This window comes from Macaca mulatta, chromosome 3 (assembly GCF_049350105.2).
Source record: "Macaca mulatta isolate MMU2019108-1 chromosome 3, T2T-MMU8v2.0, whole genome shotgun sequence".
NCBI classification, from domain to species: domain Eukaryota; kingdom Metazoa; phylum Chordata; class Mammalia; order Primates; family Cercopithecidae; genus Macaca; species Macaca mulatta.
This window is the reverse complement of record NC_133408.1, coordinates 1,165,782-1,184,211: the sequence shown is the minus strand read 5'-3', so window position 1 is coordinate 1,184,211 and position 18,430 is coordinate 1,165,782. Positions and strand designations below refer to the sequence as shown.

Here is an 18,430-nt window from a genome sequence, read left to right as displayed (position 1 = left end):
TTTCTGGGTAGCGGCTGTGCCCTCCTTTGTGAGCATTTAGCTAAAAGGAATTCAGCTGACTTTTATGAGGTTAAAAGGTTACTTGGAAAGTGAGGCTCAGTAAGAAATTTGATTTTAGAATTAGTAGTTTGGCCTCAGACACAGATGAGAGGAGTGTTTCTCAGGTGTGTCTGATTTTTTTTTTTTTTTTTTTTTTTTTGAGACAAAGTCTCACTCTGTCGCCCAGGCTGGAGTGCGGTGGCGCAATCTTGGCTCACTGCAACCTCCTCCTCCTGGGTTCAAGCGATTCTCCTGCCACAGCCTCCCAAGTAGCTGGGATTACAGGCGCACGCCACCATGGCTGGCTAATTTTTGTATTTTTAATAGAGATGGGGTTTCGCCATATTGGCCAGGCTGGTCTCGAACTACTGACCTCAGGTGATCTGCCCGCCTCAGCCTCCCAAAGTGCTGGGATTACAGGTGTGTGCCACCGCTCCCAGCCAAGTGTGTCTGATTCTTGTAAGTGCTGATGAGAATTACTAAGTTGGGGCCTTTCCTGAAGCCCTGACGTGTTTCCGTTCTGCTGTCGCAGGGAGGACCGCTGAACGTCACCTGTACTTGGAGTGGAGCTGTCCCCCTGGCCGGCCGCCGCTCATGTTTCAGTGACACCTGCTTCAGGGCGGCTTCGCCCCTTCCTTCTGCCTTCACTCAGCAAACTTTTGCTGAGCTTAGTAGATGTCAGGGTTAGAAAATGTCTTTTTATTCCTTCGTGACATTTGGACTGTTTATGCGGTTTTATATGTCATGCTCTTGCGCGTGTAATGTATTGTGACCATTTTCATCATATTAAATATTCTTTGAAAAGTTTTTTCTAGGCCAGTAATATTCATTGTATGAGCACACCATCAGCCATTGCCCTATTTTTTTTGGCCAGTTCTTGTCAGTTTTGAAAATATTGGTAATAGTTTGGTGAATATTACTGTAGGTAAATTCCTCACAGTGGACTTGGGCACAGGCTGTGGCTCTGGGTGGCGTCCTGCACCAGGCAGGCCTCTGCTGGGAGGTGGCTGGGTTCTGGGTACCAGTGCTGCCTGGTGCGTCACTGAGTGCAGGTGCGTGCAGGTGCACCTGCTCTGCTTCAGGTGCAGCTGAAGATGGTCTATGCTTTAACAGGCAGCAGTTTGAGGTACTGAACTCCCAAGTATTTGCCTAAAATAGAGTTCCTTTTTTTTTTTTAATAGGATAAAGAGTTGTTAAAGAAACAGCAGATGAGTAGCTTACTTCTGGCGTCCACATTGCAGTCTACACTAGATGCAGGCAGTTGCCCTGAGCCGCCTCCGGGCAGCCCTCCTGAGGGTCCAGAAGTACAGTTAGAGGTGACACAGAGCGCACTCCTGCAACGTGAGAGTGAGGTGAGTACGGAGTGGGGACATGGGATTATCAGCCCCAGGTCAGTGTCCAGTGAGCTTTTCTGTGGCAGATCCGGTCCAGATAACGCAGGCAATGGGCTTGTGACCACTGTGTATTCTTTTCTTTACTTTTTTTTTGAGACAGAGTTTTGCTCTTGTTGCCCAGGCTGGAGTGCAATGGCGCGATCTCGGCTCACTGCAACCTCCGCCTCCTGGGTTCAAGTGATTCTCCTGCATCAGCCTCCCGAGTAGCTGGGATTACAGGCGCACCCACCACCACTCCCAGCTCATTTTTGGTATTTTTAGTAGAGATAGGGTTTCACCATGTTGGTCAGGCTGATCTCCAACTCCTGACCTCAGGTGATCTGCTTGCTTGAGCCTCTCAAAGTGCTGGGATTGAAGGTGTGAGCCCTGTGCCCAGCCCTGACCACTGTGTATTTTTTGCAGTTTTACCATTTATATGTGGATATGGGTACAGGGTAGTAATAACTGTCTTAGGCATGTGCTTTTAAATCTCTCAAAGCTATTTTAATAATTTCTTAATTATTAATATCAATAGAATATTAGATGACTTTTAATACTTCTTTTGTTTTAATGAAAGGTTTTGGACTTGAAAGAACAACTAGAAAAGATGAAAGGTGTCTTAGAAAGTAAAAATGAAGAGATACTACATCTGAACTTAAAATTAGACTTAAAGAACAGCCAGACTGCTGTCCGCCTCGGAGAACTTCAGGAAGAGAGCGTGAGCTCGAAGGTAAGCCACCAAAGGTCCACGTGACGCCGAGTTCATGTTGCTTACGCCAGTGCTGAGCGGCTGCCAGGACCCTCGTCTGGGAGGCGGGTCTCTGGCCTTCACAGACGCCCATGGCCCCACGTGGCAGACAGCTGCAGAGAGCGCCCGATTCTGCCTGGGGACATGTGCATGGAAGCAGCTTTCTAGGGATCTTGAGTGGGGAGCCAGCGACCCCTGCCCCAAACTGCTTTCTGATTGCAGCCCTGATAGTCAGGAATCTGAGAAGAGGCCTTTCCCTAGGGCAGCACCCTGGGGCTGTGAGAGGCGCTGGGCTATTGCTGGCTTGCTCTTCTCAAGGAGGTGACTTAAGTTAGTGGCCACTCACTGTGTCTCTTCCCACTGGCATGATGGGAAAAAAGTCTTAAAAACTAATTAAAAAAAAAAAAATTTTGTGGGTACATAGTTAGGTGTATATTAAAAAATCTATTTTAAGGTTTATTATTTTAATGTAGCTGTGCTTTTGAAGCAAAAAAGAAAACCACAACCAGCCTGTTTATAATAGAGATGATATTCAAAATTGCAGAGCGTTGGTAACTTCACAGGTGCCCTTGAAAGACCTTGTGTAGGCCGGGCGCGATGGCTCAAGCCTGTAATCCCAGCACTTTGGGAGGCCAAGGCGGGTGGATCACGAGGTCAGGAGATCGAGACCATCCTGGCTAACATGGTGAAACCCCGTCTCTACTAAAAATACAAAAAAAACTAGCCGGGCATGGTGGCGGGCACCTGTAGTCCCAGCTACTCGGAGGCTGAGGCAGGAGAATGGTGTGAACCCGGGAGGCGTAGCTCGCAGTGAGCCGAGATTGCACCACTGCACCCCAGCCTGGGTGACACAGTGAGACTCCGTCTCAAAAAAAAAAAAAAAAAAAAGACCTTGTGTAGAATCGTGTATGTGGGAGAATCGCGTATGTGGGAGAATACTGTGTGTAGGAGAAAGAATCCTGTGTGTGGTGCCCGCGTGGTGCCGGCTTCGTGAATGAACTCAGCGTGGGAGAATCTTGTGTGTGGTGCCCGCGTGGCGCCTCTTTGGTGAATGAACTCAGCGTGGGAGACAGTTGAGGGTGGTGACATTTATGTCTGATTCTTACCGAGGCTACATGTGAATGATTCTAACCTGTGTGGAGTAAAAGGGAGTTTTAGGTTGATCCCGGAGATGAGCGGTTCTTTCTGTGTGAACTCTTCCTTCGTTAATAAGATGAGAAACAGATAAGAGCTCATTTTACTTCTTTTTGGTGATGGTTTTGAGACAGATGGCCTGGAAAAGTGCAGTAATTGATTTTTGAAATCCAAATGAATATGTCGTTTTATTTATTTATGTTACTATTTTTTTTAGAGACAGGGTCTCACTCTGTCGCCTGGGTGGCACAGTCATAGCTCACTGCAGCCTCAAACTCCTGGGCTCCAGCGATTCTCCTGCCTCAGCGTCCCCAGTAGCTGGGACTACAGGCATGCACCACCACACCTGGCTAAATTTTTTTTTTTTTTTTTTTGGTGGAGATAGAGTCTCGCTCTCTTGCCCGGGCTGGTCTTGAGCTCCTGGCTTCAAGCGGTCCTTCCACCTCTGCCTTGCAAAGTGCTGGGATTATAGGCATGAGCTACCTTGCCTAGCCTAATAACGTCATTTTAAACAGAGAAGACTTTATTTACTTATTGGTTTATTTTTAAACGACCATAAGAAAACTAGACAGAAGGACTTTAGTAGAAAAACATTTTCAGCCGGGCGCAGTGGCTCACGCCTGTAATCCCAACACTTTGGGAGGCCGAGGCGGGCAGATCACGAGGTCAGGAGATCAAGACCATCCTGGCTAACACGGTGAAACCCCGTCTCTACTAAAAAAACAAAAAAACAAAAAAACACAAAAAATTAGCTGGGTGTGGTGGTGGGCGCCTGTAGTCCCAGGTAGTCGGAAAGCTGAGGCAGGAGAACAGCGTGAACCCGGGAGGCGGAGCTTGCAGTGAGCCGAGATCGTGCCACTGCACTCCAGCCTGGGCAACAAAGTGAGACTCTGTCTCAAAAAACAAAAACAAACAAACATTTTCAAATTGATTTTCCATTTTTCCAATTTAAAACTGTAGGCTCATTTAATTAGGACATTTCATACCTGTAGGGTCAGTAGAACATTTCCCTAGTAAGGTTCTGTTGGCTCTGTTTTGATATGGTGGTTGTTATTACCGGCATTTCTGCACAACAAAGAAGAGGAGATCCTGTGTGTGAGCAAGCAGCTCCAGGCACAGCAGGTTTACCTCGGCAAGGTCAGCCACTCCCCAGTGCTGGGGGAGAAGGGGGTCTTCTCGTGCTTCTGGCTTTGCCTGTGTCTCCTGCACAAAGTCCTCATGGTGTCTGGGTGTGATTGACTGGGACCTTGGCTTTCCAGGATGACAGCTTTCTGTTTCCTCATATAATGTTTGTAATACTTTTCAAAATTAATTTTGTCAGTCAGGCACGGTGGCTCACGCCTGTATTCTCAGCACTTTGGGAGACTGAGGAGGGTAGATCACTTGAGCTCAGGAGTTCGAGACCAGCCTAAACAACATGGGAAAACCCCATCTCTACTAAAAATACAAAAATCAGCCAGGCAGGGTGATACACACCACTCAGGAGGCTGAGGCAGGAGAATCACTTGAACCCAGGAGATGGAGGGTACAGTGAGCTGTGATTATGCCACTGCACTTCAGCCTGGGCAACAAAGCGAGACCCTGTCTCAAACACAAAATTAACTTTATGGCCAGGCACAGTGGCTCTCACACCTGTAATCCCAGGAGTTTGGGAACCTGAGGTGGGAGGATCGTTTGAGCCCAGGAATTTGAGATCATCCTGGACAATGACGTAATGAGTCCCATCTCTACAAATTTTTAAAAAAAGTTTAGCCAGGCATGCACCTATAATACCAGCTACTCTGAAGGCTGAGGTGGGAAGATCACTTGAGCCTGGGCGACGGAGGCCACAGTGAGCTGTGATCATGCCACTGTAATCCAGCCGTAATGACAGAACAGGACCCTGCCTAAAAAAAATAATTTTGGAGGGGACCATAGAAGTAAAAAGAAGTTTGTCTCCAGTTTGTCACTTTTAATTTCCCTTTGACAGAGGCTACTGAGATATTAATTATCTGTCTTAGTGTCTGTTGGTATCTTGTATATTTGGCAAAAATTTAAAAATATCCTTTTGGGTTACATTGAAGAATGCCTTTTATGGCCAGGCGCGGTGGCTCACACCTGTAACCCCAGCACTTCGGGAGGCCGAGGCGGGCAGATCACTTGAGCTCAGGAGTTCGAGACCAACGTGGCCAACATGGAGAAACCCCATCTCTACTAAAAACACAAAAATTATCTGGGCCTGGTGGGCGGTGCCTCTGATAGTTACTTGGGAGGCTGAGGCAGGAGAATCGCTTGAACCCAGGAGGCAGAGGTTGCAGTGAGCCGAGATTGCGCCACTGCACTCCAGCCTGGGCAACAGAGCAAGACTCGTCTCAAAAAAAGAATGCCTTTGAAAACCATTGATTACTTTTCAAAAGAAGTTGTGTTATTTGTCTATAGTGCGCTCTAGAATTTGACCTGTAACTATAATCTTATATAATGAAAAATATATTAAAAATAGTTAAATGTTAAGGACAGTATTTTAGTTCCATTAGGAATTGAAGGCTTTATAAGGACAATCCCCAGTATTTTCTTGTGGGATTTTTCTTCCAGATATGTGCAAATTCGTACATCCTTCGTTTTCTGTAATTCTCCTAATTTTTTGTGAAGGTGTGGCTATTACTTTAGTTTGCTTTATATAATAAGGAAAAGTAAAATTCCATTTAAAGGTTTGACTCTGTTCGGTTTCCAGTTCTTTCAAGGACACCACATTTGCCGTTTTCTACCCCATTTGATGTCAGTGAGGATGTTCGTCTTCTAGAAGTGTCTTAGGTTTGTGGGGAAACAGCTCCCGTCTCCCTGGCCTGGTCGTGGTTGTTGTCGCTTGTTCTGTATTGCTGTCCTCCGGGGCTCCAGCCACCCTAACACCTCGTCCTCAACGTGGGCCCTCCCTTCCTGTGTTGCTTGTTCTAACTCTGGGGTTAGTGATGTTTCTTTAATTTTACCATTTACTTCTCTCTTATTCTATAGGTTTTAATAAAGAGGTCTCACACGTCTTTTGTTAAATTTATCCTTAAATATTTTAGGCTTTCTGCACTATTGTAAATGAGATTTAAAATAATTATCTAGTTGTTTACCATGAATACACATATACCTTTTGTCTATTAGCCTTGCTGTTACCTTGCACAGTTTATGTATATTAGTAGTGTTTTGTGGATTCCTGAGGGCTTTTTATGTATAAGATAACATCATCTTCAAGTAAAGACAGTTTGATTTCTTTCCAATTTTTGTTATTTCCTTCTCTGATTACAATGTCTAGCACTCCCGGTACAAAGTTCAATCTGGCTAGAGCAGTCATCTTTGCCCTGCTCCTTGTCTTACGGGGAAGTGGTCAGTGTTTTGCCATTAGGTATGTTAGCTTTAGGATTTTCACAGGTGCCTTTTTATCAGATAAAGGAAGTTCCATTACATTTCTAGTTTGCTTTTTCTAGATCTATTGAAATAGTGATGACAGTTTTCTCTTTTATTTTACGAATAGGGTTAACTTTATTGAGTGATTTATTTCTTGGAGATTAAACTGACCTTGCAGTTCTAGGATAAACCATACCTGGTAGTGATGTACTGCCCTCTTCATATGTTACATATATTACTGAATTTGGTTTGCTAATATTTTGTTAATGGTTTTTGCATCTGTGTTCATGAGGGATGTTGGTCTGTAATTGTCTTTTTTTGCAGTATTTCCTAAGGCTTTGGTATGAAGGTTATGTTAGTCTCATAAAATAGGTTGGGAATTTTTTCACCCCCCATCTTTTCTGAAAGAGGTTATTTCACATAGCTGGGATTTCTTCCTTGAATGTTTTCATAGCGTCAACAATGAAGCCGTTTGGAGTTTGTGTATCTAGAGAGATTTATGATAATGAATTCATTTTCTTTAATAGACTGAGGTATTTGGATTTCTGTTTCGTGTTGTGATAAGTTGTATTTTTCAAGGAACTTGTGCATGTCATCAAAATTGTCAAATTGCTTTGCATAAAGAAGTTTATACTTTTTATATTTTTGAGATGGAGTCTTGCTCTGTCACCCAGGATGGAGTGCAGTGGTATGATCTCAGCTCCCTGCAACCTCCGGCTCCTGGGTTCAAGTGATTCTCCTGCCTCAGCCTCCCGAGTAGCTGGGGTTACAGGTGTGTGTCACCACGCTGAGCTAATCTTTTGTATTTTTGGTAGAGACGGGGTTTCACTGTGTTAGCCAGGATGGTCTCGATCTCCTGACCTTGTGATCCACCTGCCTCGGCCTCACAAAGCTGGGATTACAGGCGTGAGCCACTGCCCAGCCTATACTTTCTCATTTTGTAACTGTTCACCTTATTAACCATTTCCTTACTTGCCATTGAGTATCTGCAAGTTCTATGCTGATGGCCCTTCTTTTATTCCTGATATTAATGAGTTTGTGTTTTCTCTTTTATTCTTGTGTGTCTCTAGCTAGTAGTTTATTCATGTTGTTGATGTTTTCAAAGAATCAGCTTTTGGCTCTGATACTTTTCTCTGTTTATTTCTTTGATTTCTCCTCTTATTTTCATTATTGGCTTCCTTCTATTTACCTTGGGTTTATTTTCTCTTCTTTTTCTAGCTTTTTCAGATAGAACCTTAGGTCATGGGTTGTAGATAACTTGTTATTTTTTAGTATAACAATTTCTTTAAGTTTTTTATTTTTTAACTTTGTGCATAATAAAATTAGGTTTTTTTGGTATACAGTTTTATAAATTTTGAAAAAAGGATTTAGTCCTGTAATAATCACCACAATCTCATCACTCAGAAAATTTTCCTAGTGCAGTTTCTTCCTGGCAACCCGTCTACGACTTCCAGCCTCCGGCCGCCCGCCCACGGCCTCTCCTCTCCTTCCTGGAATTCTGCTTCGAGTCAGGTGTTGTGACGCGCTTGAAATTGATGCATCCTGTGGCCTGTGTCTGTTCCTTTAGTTGCTGAGTAGTGTTGTCTGGATGGACCACAGTTTGTTGATCCATTCACCCGTTGGGGGACATTTGGATAATTTCTAGGTTTTGGCAGTGATGAATCGAGCTGCCGTAAACTTTCATGCACAGCTTTTTGGGAGAAAATAAATGTTCACTTCTTGTGGTTCAATACTTAATCTGAATGCTTGGCCGATTCATGTGTAAGTATATCTTTTACTTAAACTGTCAAACTGTTTTCCATAGTTGCGCTACCGTTTTACATTCCACCAGCAATAGATGAGTGTTCTGGGTAACCACGTTCTCATCAGCACCTGGTAAGGCCAGTCTTTTTTCCTGGACATTCTGGTAGATACAGAGTGGTATATCCTAGTGTTTTGTGTTTCCTTAATGACTAGTGATCTTCAGCATCTTTTTCTATGCTTATTTGCCATCCATATTGTGGGGAAAATGTTTGCTCAAGTCTTTCAGAAAGGCGTTTTTTTTTTTTTTTTTTTTTTTTTTTTTTTTTTTTTTTTTTTTGAGATGGAGTCTCACTCTGTGGCCCAGGCTGGAGTGCAGTGGGACCATGTCGGCTCACTGCAACCTCAGTCTCCTGGGTTCAAGCAATTCTCCTGCCTCAGCCTCCTGAGTAGCTGGGATTACAGGCACCCACCACCACACCCGGCTAATTTTTTTGTATTTTTAGTAGAGACGGGATTTCACCATGTTGGCCAGGCTGGTTTCGAACTCCTGACCTCCTGTGACCCACCTGCCTCAGCCTCCCAAAGTGCTGGGATTACAGACATGAGCCACCGTGCCTCGCCTCAGAAAGTTTTAAAAAGTTGGGTTGTTCGGTTTTGTATTGTTTTGGGAATTCTTTATATCTTTTGAACACTTTTTTTGGATACATGATTTGCAGGTATTTTCTCCCAATGTATGGCTGGTCTTTGCATTCTCTTAACAGTATGTTTTGCAGAGCAAAACTTTTTACTTTCTTTTTTTTTGACAGAGACTCTCTGTGTTGCCCAGGCTGGAACGCAGTGGCGTGATCTCGGCTCACTGCAACTTCTGCCTCCCAGGTTCAAGCAATTCTCCTGTCTCAGCCTCCTGAGTAGCTGGGATTACAGGCACCCGCCACTATGCCCAGCTAACTTGTATTTTTAGTAGAGACGGGGTTTCTCCATGTTGGTCAGGCTAGTCTCGAGCTCCTGACTCAGATGATCCCCCAGCCTTGGTCTCCCAAAGTGCTGGGATTGCAGGCGTGAGCCACCGTGCCCCGCCAGAGTATACTTTTGAAGTTCTATCTGAGAGCTCTTTCCCTAACCCCATTTTCCTCAGAAATTTCATAGTTTTACTTTGCATTCAAGTCTCCTTGAATACGCTTGTATATGCTTTTTGCTTTTTTTTGATGCTGTCTTGCTCTGTCACCCACCTTGGAGTGCAGTGGCGCAATCTCGGCTCACTGCAACCTCTGCCTCCGGAGTTTAAGCAATTCTCCTACCTCAGCCTCTTGCGTAGCTAGGACTACAGGTGCCTGTCACCACGCCTGGCTAATTTTTATATTTTTACTAGACCAGGTTGTGCCATGTTGGCCAGGCTGATCTCGAACTCCTGTGCTCAAGTGATCTGCCTGCCTCAGCCTCCCAAAGTGCTGGGGTTACAGACGTGAGCCACCGCACCTGGCCTCAGTTCACTGATTTTAGGTTTTAGTGTTTTACATTTAGAGCTACCTTTGTAGGCTGGTTCCAGTATTTTAACATAATATTTGCGTTGTGATTGTGACCGTCTTTAGTGCACACCCTTTGATTCCAGTTTATTTAGTGCATTTAGTGAATGAGCGAAAGCTGTATATAATCAGAACTGTCTTTAAAATTCCTTCACTTGCCTGTAGAGTACAGAGACACGGGCCGGTGCTGCACCCAGTAAGACACAGGGTGGAGCAGAATGTGCAGCGGGCACTCCCAGCCCGCAGCTGGGAGGCTGCTTTTGCTAATTGCGTGGTGGTGGTCCTCGATGGTAAATGCATAGGAAGGTGTCGCTGACAGCGTCAAAACCAAAGCCACAGCTTCATCAGGTTCCGTTTTTTTTTTTTTTTCCCGTGGGCCAGATTTGCATTTCAGTCCAGAGTAATTGTGAGGTAGTTCCAGAGAAACCCGGAGTTGTTATGAAACCCTCAATTTTTTTAGAAGAACGTATTAGTTTATAACAAATTGTTTTAAAATTGTTAGAACACAAATGGGTTAGAATTTTTCTATTTTTTGTCATTACCAGTAATGTTATCTTAAGAGAATAGAGTTTGGAGCTGTATTGACATAGATCTCAATCCTGATTTTCCACTTACTATTTTTGTGGGTTTAGAAAGATGTTTAATATCTCAGTTTCAATTTTCCTGTCTTTAAAGTGGAAACAATCATATTTCCTTACATGACTGAGGATTATGTTTCATGGCACAAGTAAACTCACTTTGATGCCTGGTGTCACCGAGGTGGCAGTGGCAGAGACGCCTGCGTCACCAGCATCACCGTGAGCAGTGTTGGGATGGAAGGGGAGTGTGCCCGGCTCACCGCTTTGTTGATGCAGATTCTCTGCCCAGGTTTCTTTCCTCCTGGAGTCAGAACGACACCTAAAATCTAATGCACCTTCAGGAAAATCAAACAAATCAAGTTGTTTAAATATTAACAAAATAACATGTAAAGGGTGGTGAAAGCATCATTCTGTAGACGTCCTTGTGTGGAAATTGGCTGCATTAGCACTTTGTCCCACGATCAGACGTGGAGCACAAGGTGTGTGCCAGGGCCCAGTAGCAGCCCAGGCCGATGTGGAGTGCTTCCCGAGACCAGGAGTTGGCTTCTGTGGCTGCTTTGTTTTTCAAGCTATGGAGTCTTCACTCCAAGAATGCATTCAGAAGGTAACGCGTTGTGAAGCAGGGACATTCTGAAGTGGATACATTTAATTTGCCACTGAAATGTGCTCTCTCTTCAGGTTGTATATACCAGAAGTTCTGAGATTGAAGAGCTGAAAGCCACGATTGAAAATCTGCGAGAGAACCAGAAGCGATTACAAAAGGAGAAAGCAGAGGAAATCGAACAACTCCATGAAGTCATTGAGAAGCTGCAGCACGAGCTGTCCCTTATGGGGCCTGTGGTGCATGAAGTCAGCGACAGTCAGGCTGGCAGTCTGCAGAGCGAGCTGCTCTGCTCTCAGGCCGGGGGCCCCCGCGGGCAGGCCCTGCAGGGCGAGCTTGAGGCTGCGCTCGAAGCCAAGGAGGCCCTGAGCCGGCTGCTGGCTGACCAGGAGCGTGGGCACAGCCAGGCCCTGGAGGCCCTGCAGCAGCGCCTCCAGGGTGCAGAGGAGGCTGCGGAGCGGCAGCTGGCTGAACTAGAGCGCAGTGCAGCCCTCAGGGAGGCTGAGGTCGAAGGCATGGCCTCCCGGATCCAGGAGTTCGAAGCTGCCCTGAAAGCAAAGGAAGCAATGATTGCCGAGAGAAATTTAGAAATTGACGCATTGAACCAGCGGAAGGTGGCCCACTCTGCCGAGCTGGAGGCCGTCCTGTTGGCCTTGGCCCACATCCGCTGCGTGCTGGAGCAGCAGCCGCTGGCAGCTGGGGCGGAGCCTCCTGAGCTGCAGCGGCTCCGAGCGCAGTGTGCCCGCCTCAGCCGCCAGTTGCATGTGCTGCACCAGCGGTTCCTGAGGTGCCAGGTGGAGCTGGACAGGCGGCAGGCCTGCAGAACCACAGCTCACACACGGGTGCCCGGGGCCCACCCACAGCCTCGCGTGGATGGTGGCGCCAAGGCCCAGGTCCCTGGCGACATGGAGGCCTCCCATGATGGTGCTTTGGAACCGGTTGTCCCTGACCCACAGGTAGGCCCCCTCTTCAGGCCATGGCAGGGTATTTTTTCCTTCCTCTCGTACTCCTTTTCTCCTTTAATTTTAATGACTTCTCTCTGTGCTGGGCACTGGGGGCTGCAGTTGTCATGGCTCATGACACAGCAGAGAAAGGGGCCTGAAGCTCAGACCTGCCTGGGCCTGTTCCGGGTCAGTACGCAGTGAAGCTGGGCTGAGGATTTCACTGTTTCGTGCCATTTTAAGCTTATTGTTTTAAACTTTCAAAAACAATTATTTCGTTCACATGATAGGGACTGTCCAGTGAAACGGAGCTCACTGTGTGAGGCGGGTCCACTTGAGCTGCCTCTCTGGTTTCTAATCAAATAGTTTATCTGTCGGTAAGCAGTATCTGTGTGAGACGTGGTAAGATCTGTCGATAGGCAGCGCCCGTGTGAGACGTGTGAGATGTGGTAAGATCTGTCGATAGGCAGCGCCTGTGTGAGACGTGTAAGATGTGGTAAGATCTGTCGATAGGCAGCGCCTGTGTGAGACGTGTGAGATGTGGTAAGCTCTGTCGATAGGCAGCGCCTGTGTGAGACGTGTGAGATGTGGTAAGATCTGTCGATAGGCAGCGCCTGTGTGAGACGTGTGAGATGTGGTAAGATCTGTCGATAGGCAGCGCCTGTGTGAGACGTGTGAGATGTGGTAAGCTCTGTCGATAGGCAGCGCCTGTGTGAGACGTGTAAGATGTGGTAAGATCTGTCGATAGGCAGTACATGTGTGAGACGTGTAAGATGTAAGCTCTGTCGATAGGCAGTGCCTGTGTGAGACGTGTAAGATGTGGTAAGATCTGTCGATAGGCAGCGCCTGTGTGAGACGTGTAAGATGTGGTAAGATCTGTCGATAGGCAGCGCCTGTGTGAGACGTGTAAGATGTGGTAAGATCTGTCGATAGGCAGCGCCTGTGTGAGACGTGTAAGATGTGGTAAGCTCTGTCGATAGGCAGTACATGTGTGAGACGTGTAAGATGTGGTAAGATCTGTCGATAGGCAGTACATGTGTGAGACGTGTAAGATGTGGTAAGATCTGTCGATAGGCAGTACATGTGTGAGACGTGTAAGATGTGGTAAGCTCTGTCGATAGGCAGTGCCTGTGTGAGACGTGGTAAGATCTGTCGATAGGCAGCGCCTGTGTGAGACGTGTGAGACGTGGTAAGATCTGTCGATAGGCAGCGCCTGTGTGAGACATGTGAGATGTGGTAAGATCTGTCGATAGGCAGCGCCTGTGTGAGACGTGTGAGACGTGGTAAACAAGCTTTTCTTTTGGAGCTGGAGGCCCTGCAGAGAGTTGTCTTTTAAGGCTCCCACTTGTGTCTGAGCAGAGCCTTGGGCACTTGCTGGCTGCCACGCCCACACCAGCTGGGTCTTTGTAGAGCGGCTCCTGCTCTCAGATGCCCCAGTCCACCTTGCTCTGTGGCATCATCCTGGGTCGGGGCAGCTTCCTGCTGGGTCCTCAGCCCCGTTCCCATGTGGCCTGCTGTCGACCAAGGTGCTTGGCTGTGGACGGCACTGCCACCTCCCTCTGGCATCCCTGCTGGCTGCCGTACTGGCTCCCAGCTCCAGGCCACCTGTGGGGCAGCCCCAGCAGCAGCCTCCTGCATGCTCAGCTTTCGTCTGTCTCCTCTGTCAAGGGTGATCTGCAGCCCGTCCTGATGACGTTGGAGGACGCACCTCTCTGCAAGCAAGAAGGCGTAATGTCAGTGCTCACCGTCTGCCAGAGGCAGCTGCAGTCGGAGCTGCTCTTGGTGAAAAATGAAATGCGCCTGAGTCTGGAGGACGTAGGCAAGGTGTGGGGACGGGGGAAGGCGCGAGGCCCACCTGGGAGAGGCTGGGTGTAGAACACGTGGGTCCTGCCCTGGGCAGAAACGGGTATTCTGCTGAGGTGAGGAGCACAGTCTGTGCCTGCAGTGACATGTTCTCTGAATCCTTTCTGTTCTGTAACAAGCTGTCCATGATTGTTGTGAATTTTCCTACATGCTCCATTGAAGCCACTTTCTAGAAACAATCAGTTGGGTTTTTTTCTTTTAATTGATACAAATGGATTTAACTGTGCTTCAGGGTTAGTTCTGGGCTGTCTTTTCATGGGAGGACCACATTGCCCCCATGGGCGTCACCTCAGCTCAGGACTTTGATGGCCAGTGTCTGGTTTACTTTGAAAGGCTTCAGATTTATTTTTTTAATGTGTTCATCTCACTCCATATTGTCACTTGAAAAAAAGCTGACAGTTCTTTTCCCTGAGGAAGGAGGTTGCACCTTGACAATCTCAAATCGTAGCGGAGTTGAGATTTAGTGAGAAGAGCGGGTACTGGTGCTTCTCCCACCCAGTGCACCGGGGCGGGTCCTCAGTGCCCCCTCGGAAACACCTGCGCAGGAGCTGCCCTCTCCTCGGGGCTCATCAGGTGCGGATGGCACTTTTATTTTTTCTTTTCTTTTTTGAGACAGAGTCTTGCTCTGTCACCCAGGCTGGAGTGCAGTGGCATGATCTCGGCTCACTGCAACTTCCACCTCCTGAGTTCAAGCGATTCTCCAGCCTCGGCCTCCCGAGTAGCTGGGACTATAGGCACACGCCACCATGCCCAGCTGATTTTTGTATTTTTAGTAGAGACGGGGTTTCACCATGTTGGCCGGGCTGATCTCAAACTCCTGACCTCAGGTAATCAGCCCTCCTCAGCCTCCCAAAGTGCTGGGATTACAGGTGTGAGCCACCACGCCCGGCCACAGATGGCACCTTTTGATGCATTGTCTGCACCTCGCCTCCTCTAGTCCAAGGCCCAGCACAGCCCCCCTGGACACACAGCCACCCAGCCCGTCCTCCTCCTCCTCCCAGACACACATCCATGCACCCTCCTCCTCCTCTTCCTCCTGGACACGCAGCCACCCACCCTCCTCCTCCTGGACACACAGCCACCCACCCTTCTCGTCCTGGACACACAGCTGCCCACCCTCCTCCTCCTGGACATAGAGCCACCTACTCTCCTCCTCCACTCTCCTCCTCCTGGACACACAGCCGCCCACCCTCCTCCTTCTCCTCCTCCTGGACACACAGCTGCCCACCCTCCTCCTCCTCCTCCTCCTGGACATAACAGTCACCTACTGTCTTCCTCCTGGACACACAACCACCCACCCTTCTCCTCCTCTACCTACTCTCCTCCTCCTGGACACACAGCCGCCCACCCTCCTCCTCCTGGACACACAGCCGCCCACCCTCCTCCTCCTCCTCCTCCTGGACACACAGCCACCCACCCTCCTCCTCCTCCTCCTCCTGGACACACAGCCACCCACCCTCCTCCTCCTCCTCCTCCTCCTCCTGGACACACAGCCACCCACCCTCCTCCTCCTGGACACACAGCCATCCACCCTCCTCCTCCTCCTCCTGGACACACAGCCACCCACCCTCCTCCTCCTGGACACACAGCCACCCACCCTCCTCCTTCTCCTTCTGGACACACAGCCGCCCACTCTCCTCCTCCTCCTGGACACACAGCCACCCACCCTCCTCCTCCTCCTCCTCCTCCTGGACACACAGCCGCCCACCCTCCTCCTCCTCCTCCTCCTGGACACACAGCCGCCCACCCTCCTCCTCCTCCTCCTCCTGGACACACAGCCGCCCACCCTCCTCCTCCTCCTCCTCCTGGACACACAGCCGCCCACCCTCCTCCTCCTCCTCCTCCTGGACACACAGCCACCCACCCTCCTCCTCCTCCTCCTCCTCCTGGACACACAGCCACCCACCCTCCTCCTCCTGGACACACAGCCATCCACCCTCCTCCTCCTCCTCCTGGACACACAGCCACCCACCCTCCTCCTCCTGGACACACAGCCACCCACCCTCCTCCTTCTCCTTCTGGACACACAGCCGCCCACTCTCCTCCTCCTCCTCCTGGACACACAGCCACCCACCCTCCTCCTCCTCCTCCTCCTCCTGGACACACAGCCGCCCACCCTCCTCCTCCTCCTCCTCCTGGACACACAGCCACCCACCCTCCTCCTCCTCCTCCTCTTGGACACACAGCCGCCCACCCTCCTCCTCCTCCTCCTCCTCCTGGACACACAGCCGCCCACCCTCCTCCTCCTGGACACACAGCCGCCCACCCTCCTCCTCCTGGACACACAGCCGCCCACCCTCCTCCTCCTGGACATACAGCCACCTACTCTCCTCCTCCTGGACACACAGCCGCCCACCCTCCTCCTCCTCCTCCTCCTGGACACACAGCCGCCCACCCTCTTCCTCCTGGACACACAGCCGCCCACCCTCCTCCTTCTCCTCCTCCTGGACACACAGCCGCCCACCCTCCTCCTCCTCCTCCTCCTCCTCCTGAACACACAGCCACCTACTCTCTTCCTCCTGGATACACAGCTGCCCACCCTCCTCCTCCTCTTCCCCCTCCTCCCTGATGTTGGCTAAATGTGCCCCAACTACTCCTCCAGGCTCTGAAACCCAGAGGCTCTAACACCAGAAGTGCTGGGTGGGTATTTTATGGTCTCAAGTATGGCACCAAAGCATGCTTGGTGCTGAAGCCTGCTGAGATGTGGGCTCACCCGAGCCCCTCGCAGCCCTTGAGATTGTCGCTGGGACGTGTCTTGCATGAGTGCAGGTGCCGCCTGTTCCTGGGTCCACACTGCGTGCACCTCATTGGCGTTTAGAGCCTGAAAGATTCTGAGTTCCGTAGAAATCAGGGAAGGACGGGCCTAGGCCCGCAGTTCTGAGGAGACCCGTGAACCTGGTTCATGTGCTTGTCACGTGCTCTCGGGAAATACATTCTGGTGGAGAGCCCTCCACGTCTCCTGCAGCAAACGGTCTTGAGGCCCTCACGACAGGAACGTTTCTTTGAATTTTTTTTTTTGCCCAGGCTAGAGTGCAGTGGCGAGATCTTGGCTCACTGCAACCTCCACCTCCTGGGTTCAAGCAATTCTCCGCCTCAGCTTCCCGAGTAGCTGGGATTACAGGCACCCGCCACCATGCCCGGCTAATTTTTGTGTGTTTAGTAGAGATGGGGTTTCACCATCTTGGCCAGGCTGGTCTTGAACTCCTGACCTCGTGATCCACCCACCTCAGTCTCCCAAAGTGCTGGGATTACAGGCGTGAGCCACTGCACCTGGCTCATTTTTTAAAATTCTTAAGAGAAAGCTCAGCCCTGCCTGAGCTGATTGCCAGATTCTTAGAAGTTACACACAAAGAAACTCCAGATTCATCACATAAACTGCAATTTTGTGTTTTCGGTGCTCAGATATAGAACCTTCCCATCCTTTTTCCCTTGTGTGAAACTTGTGTCCTCAGTCACCGCAGAAATAGGTTATGACAGTTGCCTTTTAAGCAAAGAGGTGTAAGTCTTGGTTCTGTTTCTCAGAGAATTAAATAAACTTGAAATGTGCAGGGCTTATTGTGGAATCGCCCCAGTGCTCCGAAACTCCCCGAAATCCGCCATCAACACCAGACAGACAGGCGCAACTCCTGGTAAGCCGGGCATTCCACCGTGTGCCTGTTCTGTTTTACCTGCAGGGTAAGGAAAAAGTACTGGAAGATTGTCAGCTGCAGAAGGTCGATCTGATAGCTCAGGTGAAACAACTTCAGGAAAAATTGAACCGTTTGCTGTATTCCATGACCCTCCAGAATGTGGATGCTGCCGATGCCAAATCTCCATGGCCCTTGGCCTCGGCACACCTGTTGGAGAGCAGCTGGAGTGATGGTTCCTGTGACGGCGAAGAGCCTGACACATCAGCCCCCACAGATGCGTGTGATGCCAGTGCAGCCACGGGGGGTGTAACTGATGTTATCAAAAATCGGGATTCCTTGATACCAGATGAAATGCCAGATTCTCCCATTCAAGAAAAGTCAGAATGTCAGGACAGGTCCCTTTCTTCACCAACCAGCATGCTTGGCGGCTCCTGCCACCAGAGCCACGCTGCGGAGGCTGGGCCCCGGAAGAGCCCGGTCGGGATGCTGGACCTGTCTTCCTGGAGCTCCCCTGAGGTCCTCAGGAAAGACTGGAGCCTGGAGCCCCGGCCCAGCCTCCCTGTGACACCCCACTCAGGAGCCCTGAGCCTGTGCAGTGCCGACACATCCCTGCGGGACAGGGCGGACACCTCACTACCACAGCCCCAGGGGCCGGGCCTGCTTTGTTCACCAGGTGTGTCCGTAGCAGCGCTGGCCCTGCAGTGGGCTGAGTCTCCGCCAGCTGATGACCACCGTGTGCAGAGGACGGCTGTGGTAGGTGCCTGCCCTGCTCCTAGACCTGCTGTTCCCGTGGGAATGTGGCCTGCCCGGCGCCACGGCAGCTGCCATTGTTTGTTCACCTCCTGACAGCGCACACCTCGCAGTCCTGTGTGGGGCCAGCTCTGCAGGA

The 18,430-nt window shown here is 49.5% G+C and overlaps 2 protein-coding genes across 14 annotated transcripts in view; one reads left to right on the top strand and one right to left on the bottom strand.

Annotated features, from left to right (window-relative positions):
* PCNT (pericentrin) overlaps positions 1-18,430 on the top strand; it is a 121,047-nt gene that overhangs the window by 74,549 nt on the left and 28,068 nt on the right. For all 13 annotated transcript variants that reach the window (XM_077995265.1, XM_015132670.3, XM_077995264.1 and 10 more), the window contains 5 exons: positions 1,221-1,391; positions 1,990-2,142; positions 11,186-12,064; positions 13,718-13,873; positions 17,587-18,294. In XM_077995265.1, coding sequence (XP_077851391.1) covers positions 1,221-1,391; positions 1,990-2,142; positions 11,186-12,064; positions 13,718-13,873; positions 17,587-18,294 — 2,067 coding nt within the window. The remainder of the gene's footprint in view (positions 1-1,220; positions 1,392-1,989; positions 2,143-11,185; positions 12,065-13,717; positions 13,874-17,586; positions 18,295-18,430) is intronic.
* Positions 15,044-16,720, bottom strand: LOC144340101 (uncharacterized). The gene is made up of 3 exons (XM_077997890.1): positions 16,626-16,720; positions 15,261-16,531; positions 15,044-15,190 (listed from the first exon to the last, which is right to left on the bottom strand). Exons 1-3 carry the CDS (start codon positions 16,718-16,720, stop codon positions 15,177-15,179), a joined length of 1,380 nt encoding a protein of 459 aa, XP_077854016.1. The 3' UTR covers positions 15,044-15,176.

What these genes read in the sequence shown, in the direction of transcription:
- LOC144340101 (XM_077997890.1), bottom strand. Translation starts at nt 16,720, where the DNA reads ATGAGGTGCACGCAGTGTGGACCCAGGAACAGGCGGCACCTGCACTCA. An exon ending in AAGGGCTGCGAGGGGCTCGG is followed by an intron (nt 16,532 to 16,625) that starts GTGAGCCCACAT and finishes CTGGTGTTAGAG; the next exon opens with CCTCTGGGTTTCAGAGCCTG.